This window comes from Phocoena phocoena, chromosome 19, assembly GCF_963924675.1.
Source record: "Phocoena phocoena chromosome 19, mPhoPho1.1, whole genome shotgun sequence".
NCBI lineage: Eukaryota > Metazoa > Chordata > Mammalia > Artiodactyla > Phocoenidae > Phocoena > Phocoena phocoena.
In genome coordinates, this window is record NC_089237.1 from 46678992 (window position 1) to 46703398 (window position 24407).

General features: G+C 46.9%; 1 protein-coding gene and 1 non-coding gene across 2 annotated transcripts in view; both read right to left on the minus strand.

Moving 5' to 3' along the window:
* Positions 1-825: 825 nt before the first annotated feature.
* Positions 826-24407, minus strand: part of PITPNA (phosphatidylinositol transfer protein alpha) — a 39133-nt gene continuing 15551 nt past the window's right edge. Inside the window, exons 5-12 of the mRNA XM_065896499.1 lie at positions 20815-20822; positions 19641-19715; positions 16821-16904; positions 14676-14753; positions 14402-14512; positions 12988-13110; positions 2272-2340; positions 826-1241 (exon numbers count right to left, since the gene is read on the minus strand). Coding sequence (XP_065752571.1) covers positions 2296-2340; positions 12988-13110; positions 14402-14512; positions 14676-14753; positions 16821-16904; positions 19641-19715; positions 20815-20822 — 524 coding nt within the window. The 3' untranslated portion in view covers positions 826-1241; positions 2272-2295. The remainder of the gene's footprint in view (positions 1242-2271; positions 2341-12987; positions 13111-14401; positions 14513-14675; positions 14754-16820; positions 16905-19640; positions 19716-20814; positions 20823-24407) is intronic.
* LOC136139555 (U6 spliceosomal RNA) lies at positions 23040-23142 on the minus strand. Its single transcript, XR_010657078.1, has one exon. It is a non-coding gene; the product is annotated as a U6 spliceosomal RNA (small nuclear RNA).

A 24407-nucleotide genomic window follows, 5' to 3' on the forward strand; every position in this document is an offset into this window, starting at 1 on the left:
GAGCTATCTCAGATTCTCCCACTGGGAAGGCATACTCGGGCTCTGCCAAGTCACAGGGAACCATGAAGCACTCGGCAGCTTCTGTTCCCCGGAGCCTGGACTTTCTCACCAGCCAGCTTTGGGAGAGCTCCGTACTACGATCGCTACTTGCTTTTGATTGTCCAGGGCAGAACTCAGCATGGGGGCAGGACGAGCTGAGTTCTTGATCCCCAAATTCCTTTCCAGCAACTGGAGACGTGGGGGAACATGTTCTGGGAAGAAGCTTTTTGCATGCTTGTTTTGTGCAGCATGAAAAGATCAAGACCCATTGCGTCCTGACCAGCCTCAGACAGAGGACAGGAATCTAAGAAAGCACAGAGAAAAGGGGATTATTGCTGAGTGGCAGCACCAGCCCAAAAGGGAAGAGGAGCGTGGACATACAGAGCTCCTCGGGGGGCAGACTAGTAGGTAGGTATGGGGCAGACTCAATTCTAAGGGCCACACGGGACAGTTCCCTCCAGGTAGAGTTGACCCGGGCACATTACGGGCTCTGCGGAGATACACAGTGGGCAACAGGAGGGCCAAGAAACCATAGGTATTTCTAAGACTAGTGACCAGAGATGCAATGCCTGGGGCAGGGGTTATTTGTATTTGTTTAATTTTCAAAACAGGCTGGCTGGGCCTTGGGTACTTCCATGGTGCCTAGAGCACTCTAACAGTGGGTTACTGGGAGCAGAGGTCAGAGTTATGAAGCCACATTGCTGTTCTGTGGAACTGGAAGGGAAAAAAATACGTATTTCTAACTCATCCCTTCTCCCCAGGTGAGCACTCAAAATTGCGAAGATCTGCCCAGGAAGCAAAATACCTCAAGTTTATCCCAAGGTTGAAAACTAACAAAGTAAATCATTTAAAATCACCACATCACAAAAGGCAGCTATTTTGAAAGGCTAAAAATGTCACTTGGAAATAAAGGGGGCGGGGGCACACAGAAATGGGTCAAGAACACAATGGTTGGAGAGGGAGGAGCTGTAAATACAGCCACCTACACGCCACATATCTCAGAGGGGCAGGCTCCCGCACACACGGGCTTCGTAATACCAGACAGTCTATTTGTTCACAATGTTAAAGGGCATCTAGAATTAACTACAGTAAGGGATCAAAGTTGCCTGAAGAATGGGCACAGAAAGGCTGCGTCCGAAGATGGCCTGTCACTCAGGAGGGTGGAGCTGCTGGGCCTTCCTGTTGACCACTGTCTTGCAAAACTAGAAGAGAAATACAATTATTAAGGAAGCAACAAAGGAAAATAGAAACACACTGTAAATCATTCATGGGGGAATTGCAAAAGCAGGAAGGATGCCAGGCGGTGTAGTGGGGGGCTGTGGGGGGGAGAGGAAACTAAGGTCCAAGCAGTGATGAGAAGCTGGCATCTCCTCAATCCACTTCATCCTACCGTTTTATCTCCCAGAAGTTCTCCTCAAGCACACAGGGCAGGCAGAGTGAGCAGTGGTTTGCTTCACTGCTGGTGAAAGCCCAGGCCTCCTTAGCACCGTAGTGCTAGAGGACAACCGGGCTTTATTTGATAACATAATTTTCCCTCAGAGCCTGATGGGAGCAAGACCAGGCTTCTCATTCCATGCCTAATCCCCTCTGAGCTGCTGGAATAACAGCAAGTGTGGAGGTGTGCAGGACACTGGGTGCTAATACAATGTAGGGTCTTGGGAAGGAGTGACCACGTGAAACAGACATCCCATCCTGGTCCTATGACCTGGGCAGAAACACTCTCCAAGTATCTGGAAGATGCTGCCTCTGAACTACTTTGTCTGGGATCAGAGGGTATAGAGAGAAAGGAAATGAAGCACCAGACCCAACAAGGACCACTAGGAAAAGCTGTCTGGACGGCAAATTTTCCAAGGGAGAGGTAGGGAACAGCTCTGGCACAGGTGGGTACAGGGAGCACCCAGAATGCCAGCTTCAACTTGAAATGGCTCAAGTTACGAGAGGAAGAGTAATTAGGTGCAGATAAGCTTTGATTCTCATCCACTGCCCCCACCCCAGCCGCACTTCCCACCACCCTGTCCTTGTCTCTGAGTGGTTCTTTGTACAATCACACTCCACCCTCCTCTTCCTCTTTCCGAAGCCTGAGAGCTATTAAGCATCGCGATCATCATTAATACTAGAGGGCAGGACGAGGAAAGAAGCAGGCTTTCTGCCTCCAGAGTGAGCTGCTGAGCCTCGAGGACCCAAACCGATTCTGGCGTCTGTGTCGTGCTCAGCGAGAAATGCGGTACATACAGTGCAGAAGGGGGAGGAGTGGCTTTAGTCATCCGCTGTCATTCCTTTCACTGGGTCCTTCTGTCTCATCTGGAACAGAAAAAACAGGAAAAATTGAAGGCTTTTGCTGTTGATGGAACTCTACAACAAATACATGCCTCCTCCTTCTCAATCCCGCCAGTGGGTAGGGTAGAGCATTTGTTTTGTGCAGAAAGCACAGCAGAAGAACAGAATTCTGTGTACACACAGCCAAAGTCATACTATTTATAGCTCTGTCATTGGTCCCACCATCCATGATTTCCATTTCTCTCCCCTGCATCCCACTGTTGGGCTTTAGTTCTTAAGCTCCTCTCTTTCATTCATTCATTCAACAAATATTTATGAAGCATCTTTTTTTGTGCAAGGAACTGCTCCAGGCCTGAACCAGCCTGAATTCAGCCGTGAACCAAAACAGACCAAGTCTCTCCTCAAGGAGCTTACACTCTGGGACAAGGTGGGGGGAGAATGAACTATGCCGGGTGGGGCTGCGGGCTGCTGGGACGGAGAGACTGTGGGAAAGTGCTATTTTATGAGCAGGCTGTGGACGGCCTCTCTGATAAGTGACATTTGAGTAAAGACCAGAAGGAAGTGAGGGGGGAAATCCCGTGGGCCCCCTGGGGGGTGGGGGGCAGGGAGCATTCCAGGTGGAGGGAACAGCAATTCCCTCTCCTGAGCTCTGCCTAGAGGCTTTGCCTAGTCAGCCAGGTGGGCAGTTTGGCACCAGAGTTCGGCATCAGAACACAGGGATCGAGAATGCAGGGAGTGGATCTCAGCTTGGCAGAAGTGCGAGGCTGCTGGAAAACAGGGTGGGATCTTCTCTGGAAGCACTGAGTGGTCCCTGCCCTGGCACCTTCCAAGCAGCAGAGGACACAACTTCTTGTTGGGGATACTGTGGTGGCCATCTCTCTCAAATCCTTTCCAACTTGAAAATTCTGTTCTAATTGCAGGATGTCTATAACGTGTATATTTTAACTTCCCATTAGATATGTCTTCATTATCTGTGAGTTTTCTGCTCAACTTTCATTCTTTACTCATTCAACAGCTTTTGAGCACACAGAGCATAAGCGCTGGAATAAAACTGCCTGGATCATATTCTGGCTCCATCACTAAATTGTGTGACCTTGAACATATGACTTCACTGCTAAGCCTCAATTACTGTAGTAATAAAATAGAGATAATAGTACACATGTCATGGGGTTGTGGTGAAGATTAAGATATTCACGTGGAGTACTTTAGCACAGCAGGGTGCTTGGCACTCTGTACATGTTATCTGTGTTGTTAATGTCTTTATTCCAAACAGCGTAGTGAAGGGGATGTGTGTGTACACAGCTCTCAAGAACCTGCACTTTTAAGCTACAGCCTCCTCGGTTTTTGTTTTATTCACTTGACTTTAATACTGCCACTGTGCAGAGATCCTATCTCAGTAGTAGTAGTTCTCCACTGGGAAACATCTTCAAATACACTCTCTGCTACGTTTCAAGCCCGTGTCTATTGTTTGCACCCACTTGCCCCACCAACTATTATAATCGGTAAGTCCATGTGGAACCTGGACATGAGAAAAACATTCTCCTGGTCCTCCCCAAAGGTTCCCACAGTCACTCCTTACTGACAACAATTACTGTCATTACACCTAAGGTCTTAGCTTAGCCTTTTAGGCTAGAGTTTCCTCAGACTTGATCAAGATTATTGCCTGGGGCACTTGTAGGTTCTAGGGCTCCAGACCTGATGAATCAGAATCTACAGGAGATGGACCCTAAATGAATCATAAAATCAATCAGTCTCACAAGCCGCACTTTTCATCGTCCCCAGCAAAGATCCTCTGCTCCAAACAGGAAAGTCTGTTTTCTGACACCAAGCCAGTATGTGCTTATTCCTAGCTTCCCCTGGAATGCCTCTCCCTGTAGATTTTGCTCAAAACTCACTTTCCTGAATGATATCTTTAATAGTGCTCCTATAACTTCAGTTATCCATATTAGTATCTGTTAATATACTACTTTATAAGGGTTCAACAAATTCAAGATTTTTTCAATATGACAAATCTGTTAAGGATAAGGGCACTGTCATATTTCTTAAAAGATAAGAAGTTTGGGGCTTCCCTGGTGGCGCAGTGGTTGAGAATCTGCCTGCTGATGCAGGGGACACGGGTTCGAGCCCTGGTCTGGGAAGATCCCACATGCCGCGGAGCAACTAGGCCCGTGAGCCACAACTACTGAGCCTGCGCATCTGGAGCCTGTGCTCCTCAACAAGAGAGGCCGCGACAGTGAGAGGCCCGCGCACCGCGATGAAGAGTGGCCCCCACTCGCCGCAATTGGAGAAAGCCCTCGCACAGAAACGAAGACCCAACACAGCCAAAAATAAATAAATAAATTTATAAAAAAAAAAAAAAAAAAAAAAAAAAAGATAAGAAGTTAACCTTGTGGTGTTAGGTTGGAATGGGAAGGTATCTGTGTGATCATAATGTATCAGCTAGATATAGAAATAACTACAGATGTTAAAGTCCCCCAGCTCCATCCTATGAGAAAGTCTGGGAGCAGCAACAGCCCAACAGCAGTGAGCACGTTCAGCACCCAAACACCATCCTCCAGTAAAGGAACCAGGGCTCCTTGGTGATACAGCTGATTCTAGGGCTGGTCATAGAAAGAGCAAGACGAGCCTGGAACACCTGTGCTTCAGGTGAACAAAGGTAACTTCACCAGAACTGGACAGAAAGACAGAATACAATGAAAGGAACACCGAAGTCTGTGACGTTTCGGCCTAAAATACAGAAACTGGATCTAATCACGCAGAATCATTGGACAAACCCAAATTGAAAGACATTCTACAAAGTGACTAGCCTGTAACTTCCACAAATGTCAAGGTCATAGAAGTCCCAGAAAACTGAGGAGCTGCACCAGACTGAGACTAGAAGGGTGCAGTGTGTGATCCCGGGTCATACCCTTTCCTTTAAAGGAATGGGTTCTCTGGGTTCAAGAGTATACAGGAGTTCTCAGTATTCTTCTTGTCAGTTTTAGTAAGTTTGAAACTCTTTCAAAATAAAATTTTTTAAAAGACAGAAAAGCACTCTTTAAATGTCTGCTCACTAATGACCATTCATGTAAATTTTCAATTATCAGGGAGGCTAAGATTTAGTATCATGGGACCAAAGCTCCTTGGGCCTCAAGCAGATCCTTGTATACCCTGAGAGTCCACCACCTGGCTTTAATTTACTAACGCGAAGCCAGGTCCTCTTTTCCTACTGCCTGAAATAAGATGCAACTTCCTATCAGGAAACACGATAGCTTCCTTTACTCTCAGAGACAAGGTCCCCCCCATAGAGGGTGCCACTGAAATAAAAATGCATTATTTCATTCTTATAATGAAATGCTCTAAGAATGCTTATTTCCTGTTTCCTGGGGCCTAAATGACACAAGAGATTTTATCTGATGTTTGTAGTGTTCCTTGGATCAAACCACTGCAGGCTATATATATACATATAGTCGAGGAACATGAAAATAGAAGCTCTAGTCCTGGTTTGTTTGTTTTTAGCAGTGGTTTCCTCTAGGGAATGAGGCCGAAGGTTGGAAGAAAGGGACTTTTTTTCATCTACTGATTTTCTTTATTTATTTGGACTTCTATTTTTTAACATTTTTCTCTATCTTTTGAAAACTGTTTTTACTATAAGTATGAAATACTCCTTTACTTAAAGAAACCTGTATAAGTATCAATGTCAATTTCCTGGGTGTGATATTATACTACTGTTTTGCAAGATGTCACTGGGAGAAAGGGATCTCCTCCCTGTATTATTTCTTATACCTGCATGTGAATCTTATAATCATCTCAAAATAAAAAGTTCAATAAAAAAATAAAGCTAGTAAAAAAAACCAAAAAAACAATCAGTTTAAGACACTGAAAAGTAACCACAAACCAGTTAGTTCTGAAAGTGCACAGATATGAGGCAAATGTGGAATTGTTTTTAGAACCTCTCTAGGGATTTCCCTGGCAGTCCAATGGTTAAGACTTCGCCTTCCAATGGAGGGGGTGTGGGTTCGATCCCTGGTCTGGGAGCTAAGATCCCACCACATGCCTCATGGCCAAAAAACCAAAACATAAAACAGACACAATATTGTAACAAATTCAATAAAGACTTTAAAAATGGTCCACATCGGGCTTCCCTGGTGGCGCAGTAGTTAAGAGTCCGCCTGCCGATGCAGGAGACACGGGTTCGTATCCCGGTCTGGGAAGATCCCACATGCCGCGGAGCAGCTAGGCCCGTGAGCCATGGCCGCTGAGCCTGTGCGTCCGGCCACAACAGTGAGAGGCCTGCGTAATGCAAAAAAAATAAAATAAAAAAGGTCCACATCAAAAAAAATCTTACAAAAAAAAAGAACCTCTCTAGAAAGCCACTCTATAAACAGATTCAGCCTTTGGGGGAAGAAATTTGGCAATAGGTAACAAGAGTCTTAAATTCTCTAATTCCACTTGTAGGAATTTATTCTAAGTAAATAATCCTAATTACCCAAAAAACTGAGTGCATAAAAAATTTTCATCACAGCATTATTTAAAAACAGTGAGAACCTACAACAACATGAAGGAAAATCCAACACAGGGTGATGACAGAGTACACAGCAATATGTACACTGTTGTTAGAAACATGTATGTGAAGAAACTTTTTTTTAGCAGGAAATGCTTTGTTACAATGTTCAGAGAAAAAAGTGAGAGAACCACCCAGGCACATGGAATACCATCATAACTAAGTAAAAGTGTGTACGAATCTTAAAATGGTTATCTTTAAATAGAGTACTTATCTTTAAATAGAGTACAAGTGTTTTTTTTCTTTCTACTTTTTACTCTTTTCCAAAAAATGTTTGATGCTTATATATTACCTTAATATTGAAAAATGAAACTATTTTAAAAGAAAGGAAAGCTGCTCCTATATTTCAAGATGTTGGTCAATGCTGCAGGTGGTCTGCCCTGGGGTCAATCACTTCTGGGCAGGGCGGAAGGAATTAAGACTCCACAGACAGGGATCCCTTGGCCTCAAAAGACCTAGCTTTGCCCTCTGCAGGCGCTATGGGAATCTCAGATTCCAATCTCCCACAGCCCAGCAGGTGAGCTAGGCACTGAGTGATTTCTCTTTATCCTCAGACCTTCTGTCTACCACAAACCCAAACGGGAAACTAGGATGTAGTGTCCTGCCAGGCACTCCACTGCACAGGGACACTTATACAATCGCTGTGTAACCGGTCCAGAGTTTAAGACTTAAAATCTAAAACTGATGGTGATCCATCAGTCAAAAAGCCATAGGATGGAGCAAAGGCCCTCCTCATCAAAGTTCAGGTAATGAGAAAGGGACAGGCACATTCACACACAAGCAAACAGACAGGAAGGCCGGCTACATGGAGGCTCAGAGACAGCTCCCAGGGTGGGCCAGCAGAGCAAGAGCGCCATGTAGCCTCTGAGCTCCATCCCAAAGTACAAAGTCCAGAAGGAATGGGCTATGGAGGGATCAGAGAAGCCAACAGATTTAGAGAGGAAAACCCACAAGGGAAGGCTGGGGAAGAAAATGCGGCAGGATCTTAATTGTGTGTTCTTTGCTGTTTCTCAGCAAATGTTCTAGAGAGTCCAGTAAGTAGGGAAACAAGTTTTCTTAAAATTTTTAAAATGAGTCCTCTTCTCCCAGTCTCATTATCTAGAGTTAGTGACCAAGGCCCAGGAGGTACCTATTCTCTGAACTGGAAGGTATCCTTAACTTCTCTGAAAGTAATACCTATGGCACAGGTAGCCATGAGCATTTCATGACCATACATGTCAAATGTTTACCACACATGACAGGCACACGGTAAGACCTCAATGTTAGCTTCTCTTAATAATAGATATGTTATTGTAAATCAACTGTACTTCAATTTAAAAAAATAATATAGATATGTTTATTACCACCATGTTCATAAGACAGTGACTTTCCCATTACAGGAGGTGGTCAAGCACAAGCTGGTGGGAAGGCTGCAGAGAGGACTCAAGCACTGGCCATATAATTGGACTAAATGACTTTTATAATTGGACTCTTATAATTTTATAATTGGACTCTTCCACTTCTGAGATTGAGTTTCTTAAGATCAGGAGCGAGGGAAGGAGGGAGAGCCACTGGTCCCCTACAGGCACACATTTCCTGACATTTTTGTTTTTAGGTAAAGGGACTTATCTCTCTTTTTTTAAAATTAATTAATTAATTTTTGGCTGCGTTGGATCTTCGTTGCTGCAGGTAGGCTTTCTCTAGTTGCGGTGAGCCAGGGCTACTCTTCGTTGCAGTGCGCGGGCTTCTCATTGTAGTGGCTTCTCTTGTTGTGGAGCACAGGCTCTGGGTGCGAGGGCTTCGGAAGTTGTGGCACGTGGGCTCAGTAGCTGTGGTGCACAGGCTTAGCTGCTCTGTGGCATGTGGGATCTTCCCAGACCAGGGCTCGAACCCGTGTCCCCTGCATTGGCAGGCAGATTCTTAACCACTGCGCCAATAGAGAAGTCCCAGGACTAATCTCTTGATCTCATTTCTCAAATCCTTGAGCCTCAATCCAAGAATGGTGGGTCTACCCCCACAGAGGGACAAGAGTTATGGCAGTGGTGACTGTGGCCTTATAGTGACCTCTCATAACTCACAAAACAACCCACCCACTCCAGACTACTATGCATTGGTTTAAAGAATAACAGTCATAATTTCTCTGATTTTTCTTTTTTTTTTTTTGGCCGTGCCACACAGCTTGCAGGATCTCAGTTCCCTGACCAGGGACTGAACCCAGGCCACGGCGGTGAAAGCCTGGAATCCTAACCACTAGGCCACCAGGGAACTCCCTAACAGTCATATCTTCTATCACAAACTTGCAGTTAATCATGGCAGATTGAATACATGCATTTGTTGCTACTCCTCCCCAAGACCCTACCACAATGACAGTAAAGGAATAAAAAAGATAGAAAACTATAAAGACAACAAGAACAGAGGAGACAACTACAGATAAGAGATGGAAATGGCATTCTGGAAGATGAAAAAGGATGGATGAGCAATGACTGATCTGCAGAGCAGCAGGGGCTGCCGGTGAGGAGGGGACCCACTGGTGCTGCAGGTCACCCAGAGGCCTGGGAACTGGCAGCATCAGGTGCCTCTAAAAGTGGGAGTGCAGCCAGGGGTGAAAACAGGTGACTTTACTGAAAGTGGGAATAAAGAACCATTTGGGCCTGGCGTGCCCTGGTGTTCCCTCCCCCAGTTTTCACAGTCAAGTAACGCCCCCTTCCTGCAAAGCCCAGGGATTCACTCTCTGGAGGCACTGAGGTCTTGAACTCAGGACCCCAGGCTCAGCTAGGGGTGAAGTGGGCACGATGCAGAATACAACGGGATTAAGTTAGAGCCACCCCATGGCATAGTGAGCCCACCAGGACCTTTCTCCAGCTCAGCTCCCCGAATGCTGGCCCTGACCATCCCCATGAGCAAAAGACTGGGGAGTCCTCTCAAAGCAAAATGAGCAGCCCAAGAAAAATAGACTCAGGATCCTGAAGTGGGGGACCCCAATGGAACCACCTGATTACCCTTCAATAAGCCCAGCCACTGACTCAGAGAGCTTCCAACCACTTTTTGGAGCTTCACTCTTCACTTTGAACGGACAGCCAAGGACCCCCAACCCCCAGTCATTTGAGGGAAGCCCCTAACAGAAAACACAGAGTCCCATAGGAAAAAGGAGCTCAGAGAAAACAAAGAATGTTCAGGTGGCAGAGATATCTCAAAGCCAAACAAGAACCAAAACCCAGAGCTTCAGAAAAGGAAAATGATGCAAGCAGAAAAAAAGAAAAAATACTTAAAAAAAGAACACAGCACAAGAAATGCTTTAAAACGTCTTAAGTTCAACAGAGGAGAGAAAAGTTAACTTTGGAAAACCTCCCCTAGGAAGGAGACGAAAAAGGAGACACAACAAGAAAATCAGAAGGTCAATTCATGAGGTCCAACTTCTAACTAAAAAAAATCCAGAAAGGGAACAGAGGGGAGAAAATGATGAAACAGGTAACACAAAAACATTTCCCAGAACTAAAGAGATCTTTAGCTCAAAGTGCCCACCGAGTGGGAGCAAAATGAACGAGAATGAACCAAAGTCAACTACATTATTGTGCAAACAACCCAACCAACCACCCTGTTGAGACTCAAAAACTTAATGATACAGAGAACTAAGCTAACAAAAAGAAGGAACGCGGTTACGAACTTCCTAACAAAACAAGAAAATTATCCAAGGAAGGAATGAAGATCAGAGTAGATGAAAGGGTTCAGTTGGGAAAAAGAATGACAAAGGTATAATAATGATAAATGCTGAATGACCAGTTAACCCCAAATTGTGACACTGAAGGATGGAGAGGAGGAGCGTGTGAGTGGTGGGTGGAGTAAAAGACCTAAACCTTCCACAGGAAGAAGTAAGCAATTAACAGCTAAAGTCGAAAAACTGTGAATTAAGAGGATAAACCTATTATTTAGAAACTCGGAGGTAACTAACAAAAGAAACAACTGTGAGAACTGCAAGGGGCTACTTCTGGGGGCAGGACCACAGAGACGGGGCGGAGGAGGACGGCATCTTCCTCACACGCCTAGGGTACTCGTGGAGGTGATGGATATGCTTTTGGCACTGACTGTGGTGATGGTCTCACGGATGTCTATTTATCTGCAAGCTCATCAGGATGTACACATTAAATGGGTGCAGCTCTTTGTATGTCAATCAGACTTCAATAAAGTGTTTTTTTAATTAAAAATGAAAAAAGTAAAACTGAAAATAAAACTTTGATAAAAATATTTTTAGAAAGAGGAAAAATAAAGAAGAAAGAGAAGTGAGCCAGCGGTACAGTCAGCACACAAAGGTCCCATACAGTTGCTAAAGGGGTCAGAACATGTCCCCCAGTGGCTTTGCTTTCTCTTCCACTGCCAACTATTTTAAAAATTCCAATTCCAAAGAGGGTTTTCTGCATTTTGCAATTATCTTGGAGGACAGAAATCATCTAAGCTTTTGGCACAGTTATCCACAGAATGGAGAAACAGGCAAAGACAAGGGGTGGGGATTAAAAATGAACTCCCCGAGGACAAGTGCTCTCAAACTTTGGATCTGAGGGAGGCAGATCCAGTAAATGCTCAGGAGAGTTCTCCCAGCACCAAGAATGCGAATTCGACCCAAAGAGTGAAAGGCTGTCAGCAAACACTTCCATGACCCCAGTGTACTTCTGGCTGGCCTGTCAGGCAGTGGGCAGCTGAAGCTACAGGCTAAACCCCGAAAGCTCCGTGTTCTTCCATTTGGTAACCTGTTTCTTTTCTTCTTCTCAAGAATCGGGTGACCACAGGACTCAGGCCTCCCTCTTACATTGTTAGAATCGCCAGGGACCTGGACATTAAAATCTACCACTTCCTGAAGATCCTTAGCAGAAGAATCAGGAGTTGTGTCCAAAATCCTGCCACTTCCCTGCCAAATGTACCTGAATGAATAACTAAAACGTCTGCCTACAACAGGAACTAACTCAGCAAACCACTGTAACCAGTGAGTCAGCCCAGGAAGTGTCATCCTGGAGGGTAAAATCAAGGAAGGAAGAGCTCGCAGGCCCATTCTCCACAGAGACCAGCACAGTGCAGCGGGAGCACCTGTGTAGTGTGGGGCACCGTGGACCCGGGCCTGCGTCTCACCTGAGGCCCTGCTGGAGTGCCAGACAAGGCTGTGCAAAGCTATGCCTGCCAGACATCCAGGCTCCATGCCAACCCTCCCAGGGCAAGGAGGGAGCAATGGATGGCAGTTCCTATGAAACAGAGCCTCCTGCCTTATTTTTAGCCCCGAGAGGCAGGAGGGATCCCCAAATGGCATTTAGAGGGAGAAGAGACGGAGTGATTGAGTGCTACGGCTCTTCCCCTGACTGTATCACCTGCAGGCTGTGTGACCCTGGGTATAGCCTTGAACTCTCAGAACCTCTACATCCTCATCTGAGAGTGGGGGTAACAGTGGCGCATCCTCACAGGGGTTGTGAGGATCACAGGAGATGGGACAAGACGTGGAAAAGCCCTCAGAATGGTGTCTCACACACAGTGGCTGCCTGAATGTTATTTACTGACCATCTCCTCAGAGTGAGCCTTGCAGGGAAGCAGCCCCAAATTCCCCAAATGAGGCAAGAGGAGTGTTAGGTCTTCAGGCTTCCATGGAACAGCAGCTAGCTCTCCTTCTGGGATCCATGCCACGGGCAAGAAAAAAAAAAGGCAAAGGCTCCAAACTCTAAAAATAGCTCCCAACACCCTTATAGAGGGGTTAGTCCTGTGTGCCGCTGCTGTCCTCTGCGGGTGACATGCGTGGCATTCATGGATCAGCCCAGCCTGCCTCCTTCCGAGGCCGCCTCCATCTCTGCAGCCCAGCACCATTCCCCCCGCCACCGGCTCTGAAGAACCACTGCAGCAACTGTATTACTCACTTGGCATTCAGCACAGCCCGCCATATTTGTCTCTCTGGATATGCCAAGACCTCGACTAGACTGCAAGTTCAAGAGCACAGGCTGCTTTCTTCCTTGTAGTTCCCATATCGCCTGGCATTAGACCTTACCCACAGTGGACGCTGACATGTTCCTAGAACCATAGGACGGTGCCCTCAGTGAACTGCCCTGGCACGACAGTTTCCATAATGTTCACGGTTATCTAGGTGACAGACCCAGAGTCTCGTCTGGCCTCCCACGTACCTCATCCAGCTGTCTCTTCGTCTCTTCTTCCATCCTTCGAATGTCATCCATAGTCAGGTCAACCCACTTATCAAGCCAACAGAACAGCTGCCTGTGGAAGTTTGTAAACAGACGCTTCTCTTGCTATAAAAAGGAGGGACCCAAGTTAGAACCGGAAGGTGCAGGCCACTGCTGCAGCCCTCCGCCCCACGACCTCTGTGCCAGTATCCACACTTTACGGGGGCGGGGGGAGTGATACTTGGCTGGCTGATCTGGATCAGCCCTCCAGTCCCTCAGGTCAGTGACCTTTGCCTCCATGTGTCTGAAGGGTATGGCCTCAAGTAGGGGAAGCCCCCAGGAAAGAGTTGGTGCCTACCCCACCGCGAGGCTCTGTGCCCAAAATGCTACCAAGACAGGCAGTCCACAAGTCAAGGTCCCAAAACAACTGTGCCAAGTTTCCTCCTTGTCTCTTGAGCCTAAAGCCAGGTTAAAACTGGCCAACAGCTATGAATGTTGCCCAGTTTCACCAGACTCACACATCAGAGATAAGGTTATAGAAACTCCTTAGGTGTCATTTGGGCGAGTTGCTCAGTTTTCCTGGGTCTCCCATTTTTACATGTTATTATACTTTTGTTTGAGATTCTCTTGTTAAAAAAAGAAAAGAGAGGGCTTCCCTGGTGGCGCAGTGGTTGGGAGTCCGCCTGCCGATGCAGGGGACACAGGTTCATGCCCCGGTCCGGGAAGATCCCACATGCCGTGGAGTGGCTGGGCCTGTGAGCCATGGCCGCTGAGCCTGCGCGTCCGGAGCCTGTGCTCCGCGACGGGAGAGGCCACAACAGTGAGAGGCCCGCGTACCGCAAAAAAAAAAAGAAAAGAGGAAAAAACTCCTTAGGTCTGTCTAGTTCAGTAATTCAGGGCACTGGAGAATTTGTTTCATAGTGCTTCTTGCCTTTTGGCATCAAGAAAAGATGCTGAGGGGCTTCCCTGGTAGTGCAGCGGTTAAGACGCCACACTCCCTATGCAGGGGGCTCGGGTTCGATCCCTGGTCAGGGAACTAGATCCCACATGCATGCCACAACTAAGACTTCACATGCCACAACTAAGGAGCCCACGAGCCGCAACTAAGGAGCCCGCAAGCCACAACTAAGGAGCCCACCTGCTGCAACTAAGACCCAGCGCAATTAAATAAATAAAAAGATGCTGAATTTGTCATTTAATCACAGCAAAGCCCCTTCCTGTTTCCTTCTTTTGCCTCAGTTTCCTTACCTTTCACATGTGGTACCCTTGCAAGGGGGAGTGGGGGTCTGGGAAATGAAACCAAAATATCAAGCCACGTGGGTTGATATATGCCACGTGGGTTGTATGATCTTCTCTTGTCGGGCAAAACACCCCCCACCAACACACACTGGGAAGGCCTCCTACCCTGGTCACTTACCTTATGTATAAAGTTTTCCACTTTGTTCTGCAGGCCCCACCACTTGAACTTGACAGTAACCAGTTTGTATGCACACATGTATGGGCAGTCTTTCTGATTTACAAGTTCTTGCTGTATTAGAAACACACCCACAGGCAAGCAGTTAACTAAGAGGGCAGACCTCTGGATCCCCCTTAGCCCAGGCGGGCCATTCCCGTCCTCCACTGGGGAGGCCCACACACACTGGCCCCAGTCCACCCCCCACCCCACCCGGTGGTGAGGGTGTGAACTGCACCTTCCAATTGGGACCCAAGGGTCCTCGGCCTGTTTTGACAGACTTAAATTTTGCTGGGTCTTCCTCTGCCTTGTAATCCTGAGAGAAGTTGGAGTTGGAGCGGGGAGGGATAAAGAGGGGGAAGGGGAGGGAGGAGGAGAGAGAGAGAGAGAAACAGATCAGATTTTCCACCAGAGTACCATTCTGACGCTGCTGGCTCACAGAAAATCTGGGAAGGTGTTATAAACAAGATACAGAACTGTTTACATTTGTCTCAGAGGAGAGCTCTCTGTGATTTTGTCTGCCAGGGCCTGTTTTCACTTTTACCAGACTGTGTGAGCAGGCACGTATTTCCACTGTTTAAGGTGGGGATTTGCAACCTGGAGTGAACATTCATATGACCAAGGAAGGTGTTTTCAAAATACAGTTGACCCCTGAGCAAGGCAGGGGTTAGGGGTGCTGACCCTCCACGCAGTCAAAAATCCAACTGACAGTTTGCCCTCTGTACCCGCAGGCCCTCTGCATCCCCGGATTCAACCAAGCACAGATCGTGTGGAACTGTATTTAATACTGAAAAAAACCCTGCTTTTAAGTAGACCCCCGCAGTTCAAACCCATGTTGTTCAAGGGTCAACTGTACAGATTTCTGGGTCATTCCACCTAAAACCCAGTGAATAAGAACATTTGCAGGGGAGGGTTGCATGCATTTTTTTTTTTAACTCCCCAGGTGATTCTAAAACAGCAGCCTGAGCTGAGAACAACTGGCCGCAGTCATTCCTGAAATCTTCTAGTCCCATCTCCCTCTGGCTTGTTTTGTTTTTGTTTTTAAACTGCCTTGTTTTAATAAAATCATTATTGGAAATGTTCAATGTACAGACTTAATCCTCTTGTGTACTATCGTCAGTCTCCCCTCACTGATTTAAAATGCAGTCAGTGTGTTAATTTAAAATGCAGTCAGCTGTGTGTTAATTAACAGTAACAGAAGTTTACTCTTGGGCTGTTCCTCTGCATTGACTAATGTGGGCAACGAAAAGCAAACTCCTTATGGCATCTACTTAACAAAAATAATGAAGGTATCAAATCACACACACACACACACACACACAATCATAAAGCATTTCCCAAAGCTAAGGAGATTATTTATTAAATCTTCCCTGCCTCTGCTTCTCTCCACTCACATGAAACAGTCAACAAAATACTCAAAGCACCACACTTTTGGCTAGTATTTCTGTTTGAGAAATATCTGGCGATGTTCAGTTTGAGGAAATTCATCAAGCTGCACACTTATGATCGATTCACTTTGCTATATATGTTATACTTCAATAAAAAATTTTTTTGGAAAAATCCACTAATCTTTTGAGGGTAAGGGTGGGGATATTAGGCAAAGAAGCACAAGATGGCTTTCATATCTATTTGGGAATGCACAAAACAAAATATCTTAGGCACAAAGAGTGACTCCAGGAAAGAAGTATCATACCCCTGGGGTACAGAGAGCAAACACTTATTCCCTACCAATGGGCAGAGTCAAGTTCCTGTGCCCAGGTTCCAACAGGCCTCTGTCAAATAGGAAGAGTACTGAATGGGGGAAACCTAGTCCTTTACTTCCCTAAACCAATACCTCCTGGGCAGTGAGCAGGACAGACCTGGTCCCCAATTTCTCCAACTTTATGGTCTAGCAGTGGACTGTCCTTTCCAGGTGGCTGCTGCCATGTCTGTTACTCTGAGAAGTGACCACCAACGTCTTGAGGGCAGGGGACTTGTCTTTTCATGTAACTGGCAACCCCCCAACCTGGAACCCACAGAACAGAGTATTCTAAACACAAAATAGGCAGGCAATATATATTTTTGATCACAAGGTTAGAAAGAGAACTAGTTTCAGGCTAAGTGTCACTTCAGCAGGGCAAATCACCCCCAGGGCTACCGACAGTACCTACGTCATCCAGTGACAATTTCCAGAGGCCAAACAGGACACATACATCTGAGCCACTATTTTCCTGGTGGTATCCCCGAGTCAAGGCGAGGCAATTCTTAACACTCATTTAAAAAATAAAATACCCAAGAGAGAACTTCCCTTTGAGCCAAGTTGGGTATGGCTCCTTGGTTGCTCTGACACTTAGAAGTCATTTCTGCATCTCAAAGGCCACCCATATCACTGAACAGTTCCTACCTTGCTAAGTACTTGGCTTCGATCTGCAATGTCTATATATATGGCTTCCACATGTTTCCAAGCCTCAGGCTCCAGTTTATGCACCTGCAGGAACAAGGAGGACCACTGTGTAGTTTTTATCATCTACGAAGCACCCTTTACCCAAAATGGACACCTAGCAGCAGCTGTTCCCATAGCCAGAGATGTGAGATTCCTACTGGTACATACAAAACTATCCAAAGGAGTGGGAGGATGGATTTTAAGTGGACATACATTTGAGAACTAATGCTTTGATTTTTCAAGCTAAGTACAACTGCAACAGCCCAAGACACTCTCAGGACTCCCCTAGCACCTATTTTGTTTCCATATGTTCCCCCTTTGTAAAGACTATACACTTGTCTCATGGGGATGTTGCCTGGTTAGCCATATACTGCTTATTTTGATGCTCTTAAAAATTAACTAACTCAAAGGCTTCCCTGGTGGTGCAGTGGTTGAGAGTCCGCCTGCCGATGCAGGGGACACGGGTTCATGCCCTGGTCTGGAAAGATCCCACATGCCGCGGAGCGGCTGGGCCCGCGAGCCATGGCCGCTGAGCCTGTGCGTCTGGAGCCTGTGCTCCGCAATGGGAGAGGCCACAACAGTGAGAAGCCCACGTACCACCAAAAAAAAAAAAAAAAAAATTAACTAACTCAAAATAGGTGGTACCAGATACAAAATCATGCTACGAAATTCTGATACAAATTCAAAATGTACAAAAGGGGCTTCCCTGGTGGCACAGTGGCTGAGAATCCGCCTGCCAATGCAGGGGACACGGGTTTGAGCCCTGGTCCGGGAAGATCCCACAAGCTGCGGAGCAACTAAGCCCGTGTGCCACAACTACTGAAGCCTGCACGCCTAGAGCCTGTGCTCTGCAACAGGAGAAGCCACTGCAACGAGAAGCCCGTGCACCACAACAAAGAGTAGCCCCTGCTCTCTGCAACTAGAGAAAAGCCCACGCGCAGCAACGAAGACCTAACACGGCCAAAAATAAATAAATTTACAAAATGCACAAAAGGATATGATAAAGCGTATAACTCTTTCTCTTGTCTTCAAGTCCACTCCCAAGTACCACCACTGCTAAACATTCAAGTGTAGAGATTTTTCTTTTAATACAGATGGTAGCATGTATACACACTGTTTCACATCGTGCTTTTTCCCCTGAACAGTGTATGTTGAAGACTGTTACCTACTGGTTCTTTTTAATGGCTGCATAATATACCACTATATGGCTGCACAACAATTTATTTAACAGGGTCCTACTGATGGGCTTTTATGTTGTTTTTAACCTTTGGGTACACAAAGAATGCTGAGATGAATCTCCTTGTATATAAGCTATTTCATACATGTGAAAACCTAACTGTAGTATAAATTCCTAGGTGTGGAATTGCTGGGATAAAGGATAGGTGTATTTTATTTTATTTATTATAAATTTATTTTATTTATTTATTTTTGGCTGCGTTGGGTCTTTGTTGCTCCAAGCGGGCTTTCTCTAGCTGCAGTGAGCAGCTACTCTTCGTTGCAGAGCGCGGGCTTCTCATTGTGGTGGCTTCCCATTGCAGAGCATGGGGTCCAGTAGTTTCGGCACACAGGCTCAGTAGTTGTGGCTTGTGGGCTCTAGAGCGCAGGCTCAGTAGTTGTGGCACACAGGCTTAGCTGCTCCGTGGCATGTGGGATCTTCCTGGACCAGGGCTTGAACCTGTGTCCCCTGCACTGGCAGGCGGATTCTTAACCACTGCGCCACCAGGGAAGCCCCTGTATTTTAAATTTAAAGAGTACTGGCAAATTGTGCTCTACAGAGGCTGTAGTTTTCTTTCTTTTTTTTTTTTTGGCCACTCCACATGGCTTACAGGATCTTTTTTTTTTTTTAAATAAATTTATTTATTTTACTTATTTATCATTTTTGGCTGCATTGGGTCTTTGTTGCTGTGCACGGGCTTTCTCTAGTTGCGGCGAGCGGGGGCTACTCTTTGTCACGGTCCACGGGCTTCTCATTGCAGTGGCTTCTCTTGTTGTGGAGCACGGGCTCTAGGCATGCAGGCTTCAGTAGTTGCGGCTCGCAGGCTCTAGAGCACAGGCTCAGTAGTTGTGGGGCAGGGGCTTAGTTGCTCCACAGCATATGGGATCTTCCTGGACCAGGGCTCGAACCTGTGTCCACTGCATTGGCAGGCGGATTCTTAATCACTGCACCACCAGGGAAGCCCAGCTTATGGGATCTTAGTTCCCCAACCAGGGATTGAACCCCGGCCCTGGCAGTGAAAGCACCAAGTCCTAACCACCGGACTGCCAGGGAATTCCCTAATTTTGATGGTTTAAAAATTCACCTCCTGGGGCTTCCCTGGTGGCGCAGAGGTTGAGAGTCCGCCTGCCAATGCAGGGGACACGGGTTCGTGCCCCGGTCCGGGAAGATCCCACATGCCATGGAGCGGCTGGGCTCGTGAGCCATGGCCCCTGAGCCTGAGCGTCCGGAGCCTGTGCTCCACAACCGGAGAGGCCACAACAGTGAGAGGCCCCCACACAGCAAAAAAAAAAAAAAAAAAAAAAAATTCACCTCCTCTGTGCCAGGAGTTACATTTTTAGACCAATCCCAGCACTAGGAGAGGTCCTATAAAGAGTCTTGGAGATCATATTTTTCAGATTAGAGACAGAGCAATCCCACCCTGGTAGGACAGATCTGGGCACAGGCTACTGCCTGCCTGGCCAGGAGAAAGGGGACCATGGATCAGACCCCTTGGCATGGAAGGAGCCTCAACACCCCGTCCTGGGGCCTGGAAGTCCTCGGGGCTCCTGGGGAGTGCTACTTACATTCTCCTGGGTGCCAAGATCTGGTTTGTGCCAGGTTTCAATTTTAATCAGAAAGTCTTCTTTCATGTATTCATTCTGGAAGGGGAAAAAAAATACCTTACAGTCACCAGGCTCAAAGTTGGAGAGTAACCATCCCCCCTACTTGCTCACGGGCAGTCGAGAGACCCCAGCCTCTGCCTTATAGTAACAGCTAACTGTACCAGGAGCCCACAGTACGCCGGGTGAGTGTTATCTCGTTCAATCCTCACCCCAGCCTGCGATGGCTGTAGTAATACCACCCTCGTCTTATAGTCAAGGAAAGTTACGTTCAAAGGCGTGAGGGGACTTGTCCAATGGCACAGAGATAACGACAGAGCTGGGCCTCAAACTCAGTCGTGTCTGGCTTCAAAATCCATGTATTTAATCCGTGTATCCCTCCTATTTGCCTCATGCACAGGGCGTAACGGCTGACTGGCAGCGTGGGAAGAGCACGGGGAGACTTCCCAGCCAACCAAACGTGTTCCCCACCCGCGCCCGTTCTCCCCAGCCAACCTTTTGCTAATTTAACCTTTCATGCTAATTATCAGCCTCCTCCCTTAGTGCCTTTAAAAAGTTGGAACTACTCAAAGGAGGAACACGTTAATCCCCTAACTCCTCAGTGGGAATTAGGTTCCCAGAAACTTCTTACATTTACCAGCAGGGACAAGGCACCTGGATGAGGACGCTGAAGGGTGGAGAGAAGGGGCACTGACAGAGGGGCTGGGCCTGGAAAAGAAACCTTGCTGATTTCTCAATTTTGCCAAGGGTCAGTGCTCACTGGGGTCAACAAACGCCCCAATGGGAAAGTCACAATCGGGTCAGCTGAACTGAAGCTTCTTGTACAACCCTGGGAAGGCCAAACCTGGGGCAAGCAGGGGACAGCCTTGCGTCATTCTGTACACGTGAGACCTGGGGCTAGTATGCCACAGTCCTGACTGCTGCACCTACAAAGCCACCTGCCAATGTAGCTTCAAGCAAGAAGCCATTTTGCCAATTAACAAGTTCCTCATTAGGACTGAAAGGATTAAGCCTCAAAAGCTCCAAAAGTCACCCAAGAGAAAGAGAGGAATACCCAGGAGTCTCCGGGGCAGTTCCATTTTTATTTTTCCTTTTCTTATAAATCATCTACAGTTCCAACCCCCCTGAAAATACTTACTGTAATAACTGCTCCAAGGCAAGGACATGGAAAAAAGAAAGAAAAAAGATTAATGAGGATAAATAAAATATCCACCCCTCACCCCCAGGGAGCACGGAAGCAAAGAATTCTCCACTCCCTGGGGCACTCCAGTCACTCTCCAAGCCCCAGCAAGTACATCTGGTAACTCAAATGCAGCAACTCTCAAGTTTCACTCATACAAAGTCCCCAAAGACCAAATATGGAATTTAATTAAAGCGATGCCACTACAGGCTCCTCAGGACTCTTCCCAGTTGGGCAAAGACAGGGAGCAGTTCTGATGAGCTGAAGCGCGGAGACCCGCTGCTCTGCCGTCGGAGTGTCACCTGGTGTCCCCCCACCCCCACTTCCCGGGGCACAGAGCAGGGCACTGTAGGCCAGGCACTGTCTATCTGCCCTCTGCAGCCTTCCTCTCACTGTAACCAAACCTCTCACCCTCCACACTCCTGATCATTGTAATGAGACCCCCTCGGAAAGCACCGTTCAATTATTTATCAGAGAAAATGACTGCAGCTCTAATGTCACTGGGGAATAGACTAGCCTTCCTCCTGACCACAGCCCAGATCATTCTGTACCCTCTGACTTTGGCAGTTATCGCAATTTCAGATGGATGCCACACTGCCCCATCTGACAGTACATGGGGCTAACAGTCAAATTCCATAACTCTAAAACTGAAACTAAGGTTACCTCTGAGATTGAGATGAGAAGAATTTGAAATATAAGGGATAAGATCCACCCTGTATAGAAACAACCCAAGAGACTATCAGTAATTTCCCTGAATCCAACGAAAGATACTTGCAAGAAAGCACCAGATCAAGATTATAACTAAAAGGGCTATTGAAATAACGGCCCTGTTATTAGTTTAACAAAAAAGGAAATGAAGGGTATAATATCCATCGAGGGCGAGTCCAAAGAGACCAGTTTGGCAGAAATTCTCCAGCATTGTTCTGGGAGCAAGAGCCCTGGGCTGTGTATGTGGCACATCTAGCAGCCCCATCCTGAGTGTCAGGTTGGCCTGGTTTGATGATACTAGGCCCCAAGGTTCTCCCACTAACCACCTGATTCTGAGTCTATGCTCTCCGAGCAACTTTCTCCTAGTTTGGCCTCTGTTGGGACAGAAAGTGCTAATCAACAGACACAAAGTGGGACTTCCCTGGTGGCGCAGTGGTTCAGAATCCGCCTGCCAGTGCAGGCGACACGGGTTTGAGCCCTGGTCTGGGAAGATCCCACATGCTGCAGAGCAACTAAGCCGCATGCCACAACTACTGAGCTCGCGTGCCACAACTACTGAAGCCCATGCACCTAGAGCCCGTGCTCCACAACAAGAGAAGCCACCGCAATGAAAAGCCCGTGCACCACTAGGAGTGGCCCCCGCTCACTGCAACTAGAGAAAGCCCGCGTGCAGCAACAAAGACCCAATGCAGCCAAAAATAAATAAATAAATTTGTTTAAAAAAACAAAACAAAACACCACAGACACAAGGGTCTGATCACTTAAGCAAGTAGATGTTTTCACTACATGTTGGCTTTCTGATTATAATTTGGTTTTCTATGCAGAAGAGTCCACAAGGAAAGAATGCCCTACTCAGCAAACAGGAATACCTTGGTTTTCATTAGTAATTTTGTATTTTAATATAACTTAATATATTGGCATTTGGGGGTCTCGTATATAGGTCTTTCTGAGATCCTGAGAAACAGATCCATTTAGTTCTGACAAATTAGGTCTGTGAACCTACGAGGGTGAACACCCTCCCTGGCCTTTAATGCCAATGTGGGTGACCAAACAATCTTTCCCAATCTTCTCTAGCCTCAATGCCTCCAAACACCTCTCTAGCCTCCAAACACCTCTGCATTCGGAGCCTTCCCTTTTCTTCAAACTGCAACCCTATGTACACTGGAAAGGTCTCAGGAAACCCTCTGCAGTTGGAAAACAGGGCTCTCCAATGAGACCAGTAAGGTACTTTTTAAAAACTATGGCTTTGGGACTTCCCTGGTGGTCCAGTGGTTAAGACTCCATGCTTCCAATGCAGGGGGCGAGGGTTCGATCCCCGGCTGGGAAACTAAGATTCCACATGCCATGTGGCACTGCTATAAACAAACAAACAAATTATGGCTTTAATAAAGAGACTGTATTCAGCCCAGGGTTAAGGTTACAGGAAGAGGAAGGAGGAGAAACATTTATTTTCTTCTTCCTACTTTCTTTCTTTTTTTTTAATGGAACGCTTCATGAATTTGCGTGTCATCCACGCACAGGGGCCATGCTAATCTTCTCTGTATCGTTCTGGTTTTAGTACATGTGCTGCTAAAGCAAGTGTTTTCCACGGCCAACTTCATTCCACTGAGAACAAGGTTAGAGCCTTCCAAAAGGCATGTGGAGTATCACTCCACACTCCTTTATCCATCTCACCTCAAACTCTGATCTACTTAGGCCAACCTAAGAGTTTGAACTGATAATCTTTCTCCCACCAACCCCCAGAGGGAACTGGACATAGCCTTCCTTGTTTATATCTCTTTTTAAAAGAGCAATGGCTAATTGAACAGATCTAAGATTCAAGACATTCATTCTGGGCTTCCCTGGCGGCACAGTGGTTAAGAATCCCCCTGCCAGTGCAGGGGACATGGGTTCGATCCCTCATCCAGGAAGATCCCACATGCTGTGGAGCAATTAAGCCCGTGCACCACAACTACTGAGCCTGCGCTCTAGAGGCTGCCAGCCACAACTACTGAAGCCTGTGCACCTAGAGCCCATGCTCTGCAACAAGAGAAACCACTGCAGTGAGAAGCCCGTGCACCACAACGAAGAGTAACCCCGCCCTCACCGCAGCTAGACAAAGCCCGCATGCAGCAATGAAGACCCAACGCAGCCAAAAACAAAATAAATAAATTTATATATAAAAAAGAAGACATTCGTTCTGTAATGAAGCTGGGGTGTGACTATAAAGTCAGCACCCATTGAAGAAGCCAACCTCCTCTCCCCTGCTCCTTGCCTCTCCTCTTCACGGAGTATTTAGAAATTACATTTTTCTTCTTTTGGCCAAGGATCAGAAGATGCGAATGAACATGTGGTGTCTAGAAAAATGCCCATGTCAGCTGCAGCACACTCTCCCCAGAATTACAGAGGACAGTGGCATCTCTCAGTTGGCACAAGCTGTGTACCCAGAACCCCGCCCCAGGCATGCAGCAGTCCACCCTATCCATTTGCCTCCTTTATGCCAAGTTGGCTAAGGTTCTTACGACACATGCTCAATGCAACTCTCTTACACATCAAGAAAATTCATCTTTGGCCCTAGACCAGACACACCCAGCCACTGTGCACACTTTTTTTTTTTTTTTTTTTGCGGTACGCGGGCCTCTCACTGTTGTGGCCTCTCCCGTTGAGGAGCACAGGCTCCGGACGTGCAGGCTCAGCGGCCATGGCTCACGGGCCCAGCCGCTCCGCGGCATGTGGGATCTTCCCGGACCGAGGCACAAACCCGTGTCCCCTGCATCGGCAGGCGGACTCTCAACCACTGCACCACCAGGGAAGCCCCCACAGTGTCTTTTAAGAAAGTGTGTATGTGCCTCTTTTCCAAGAAT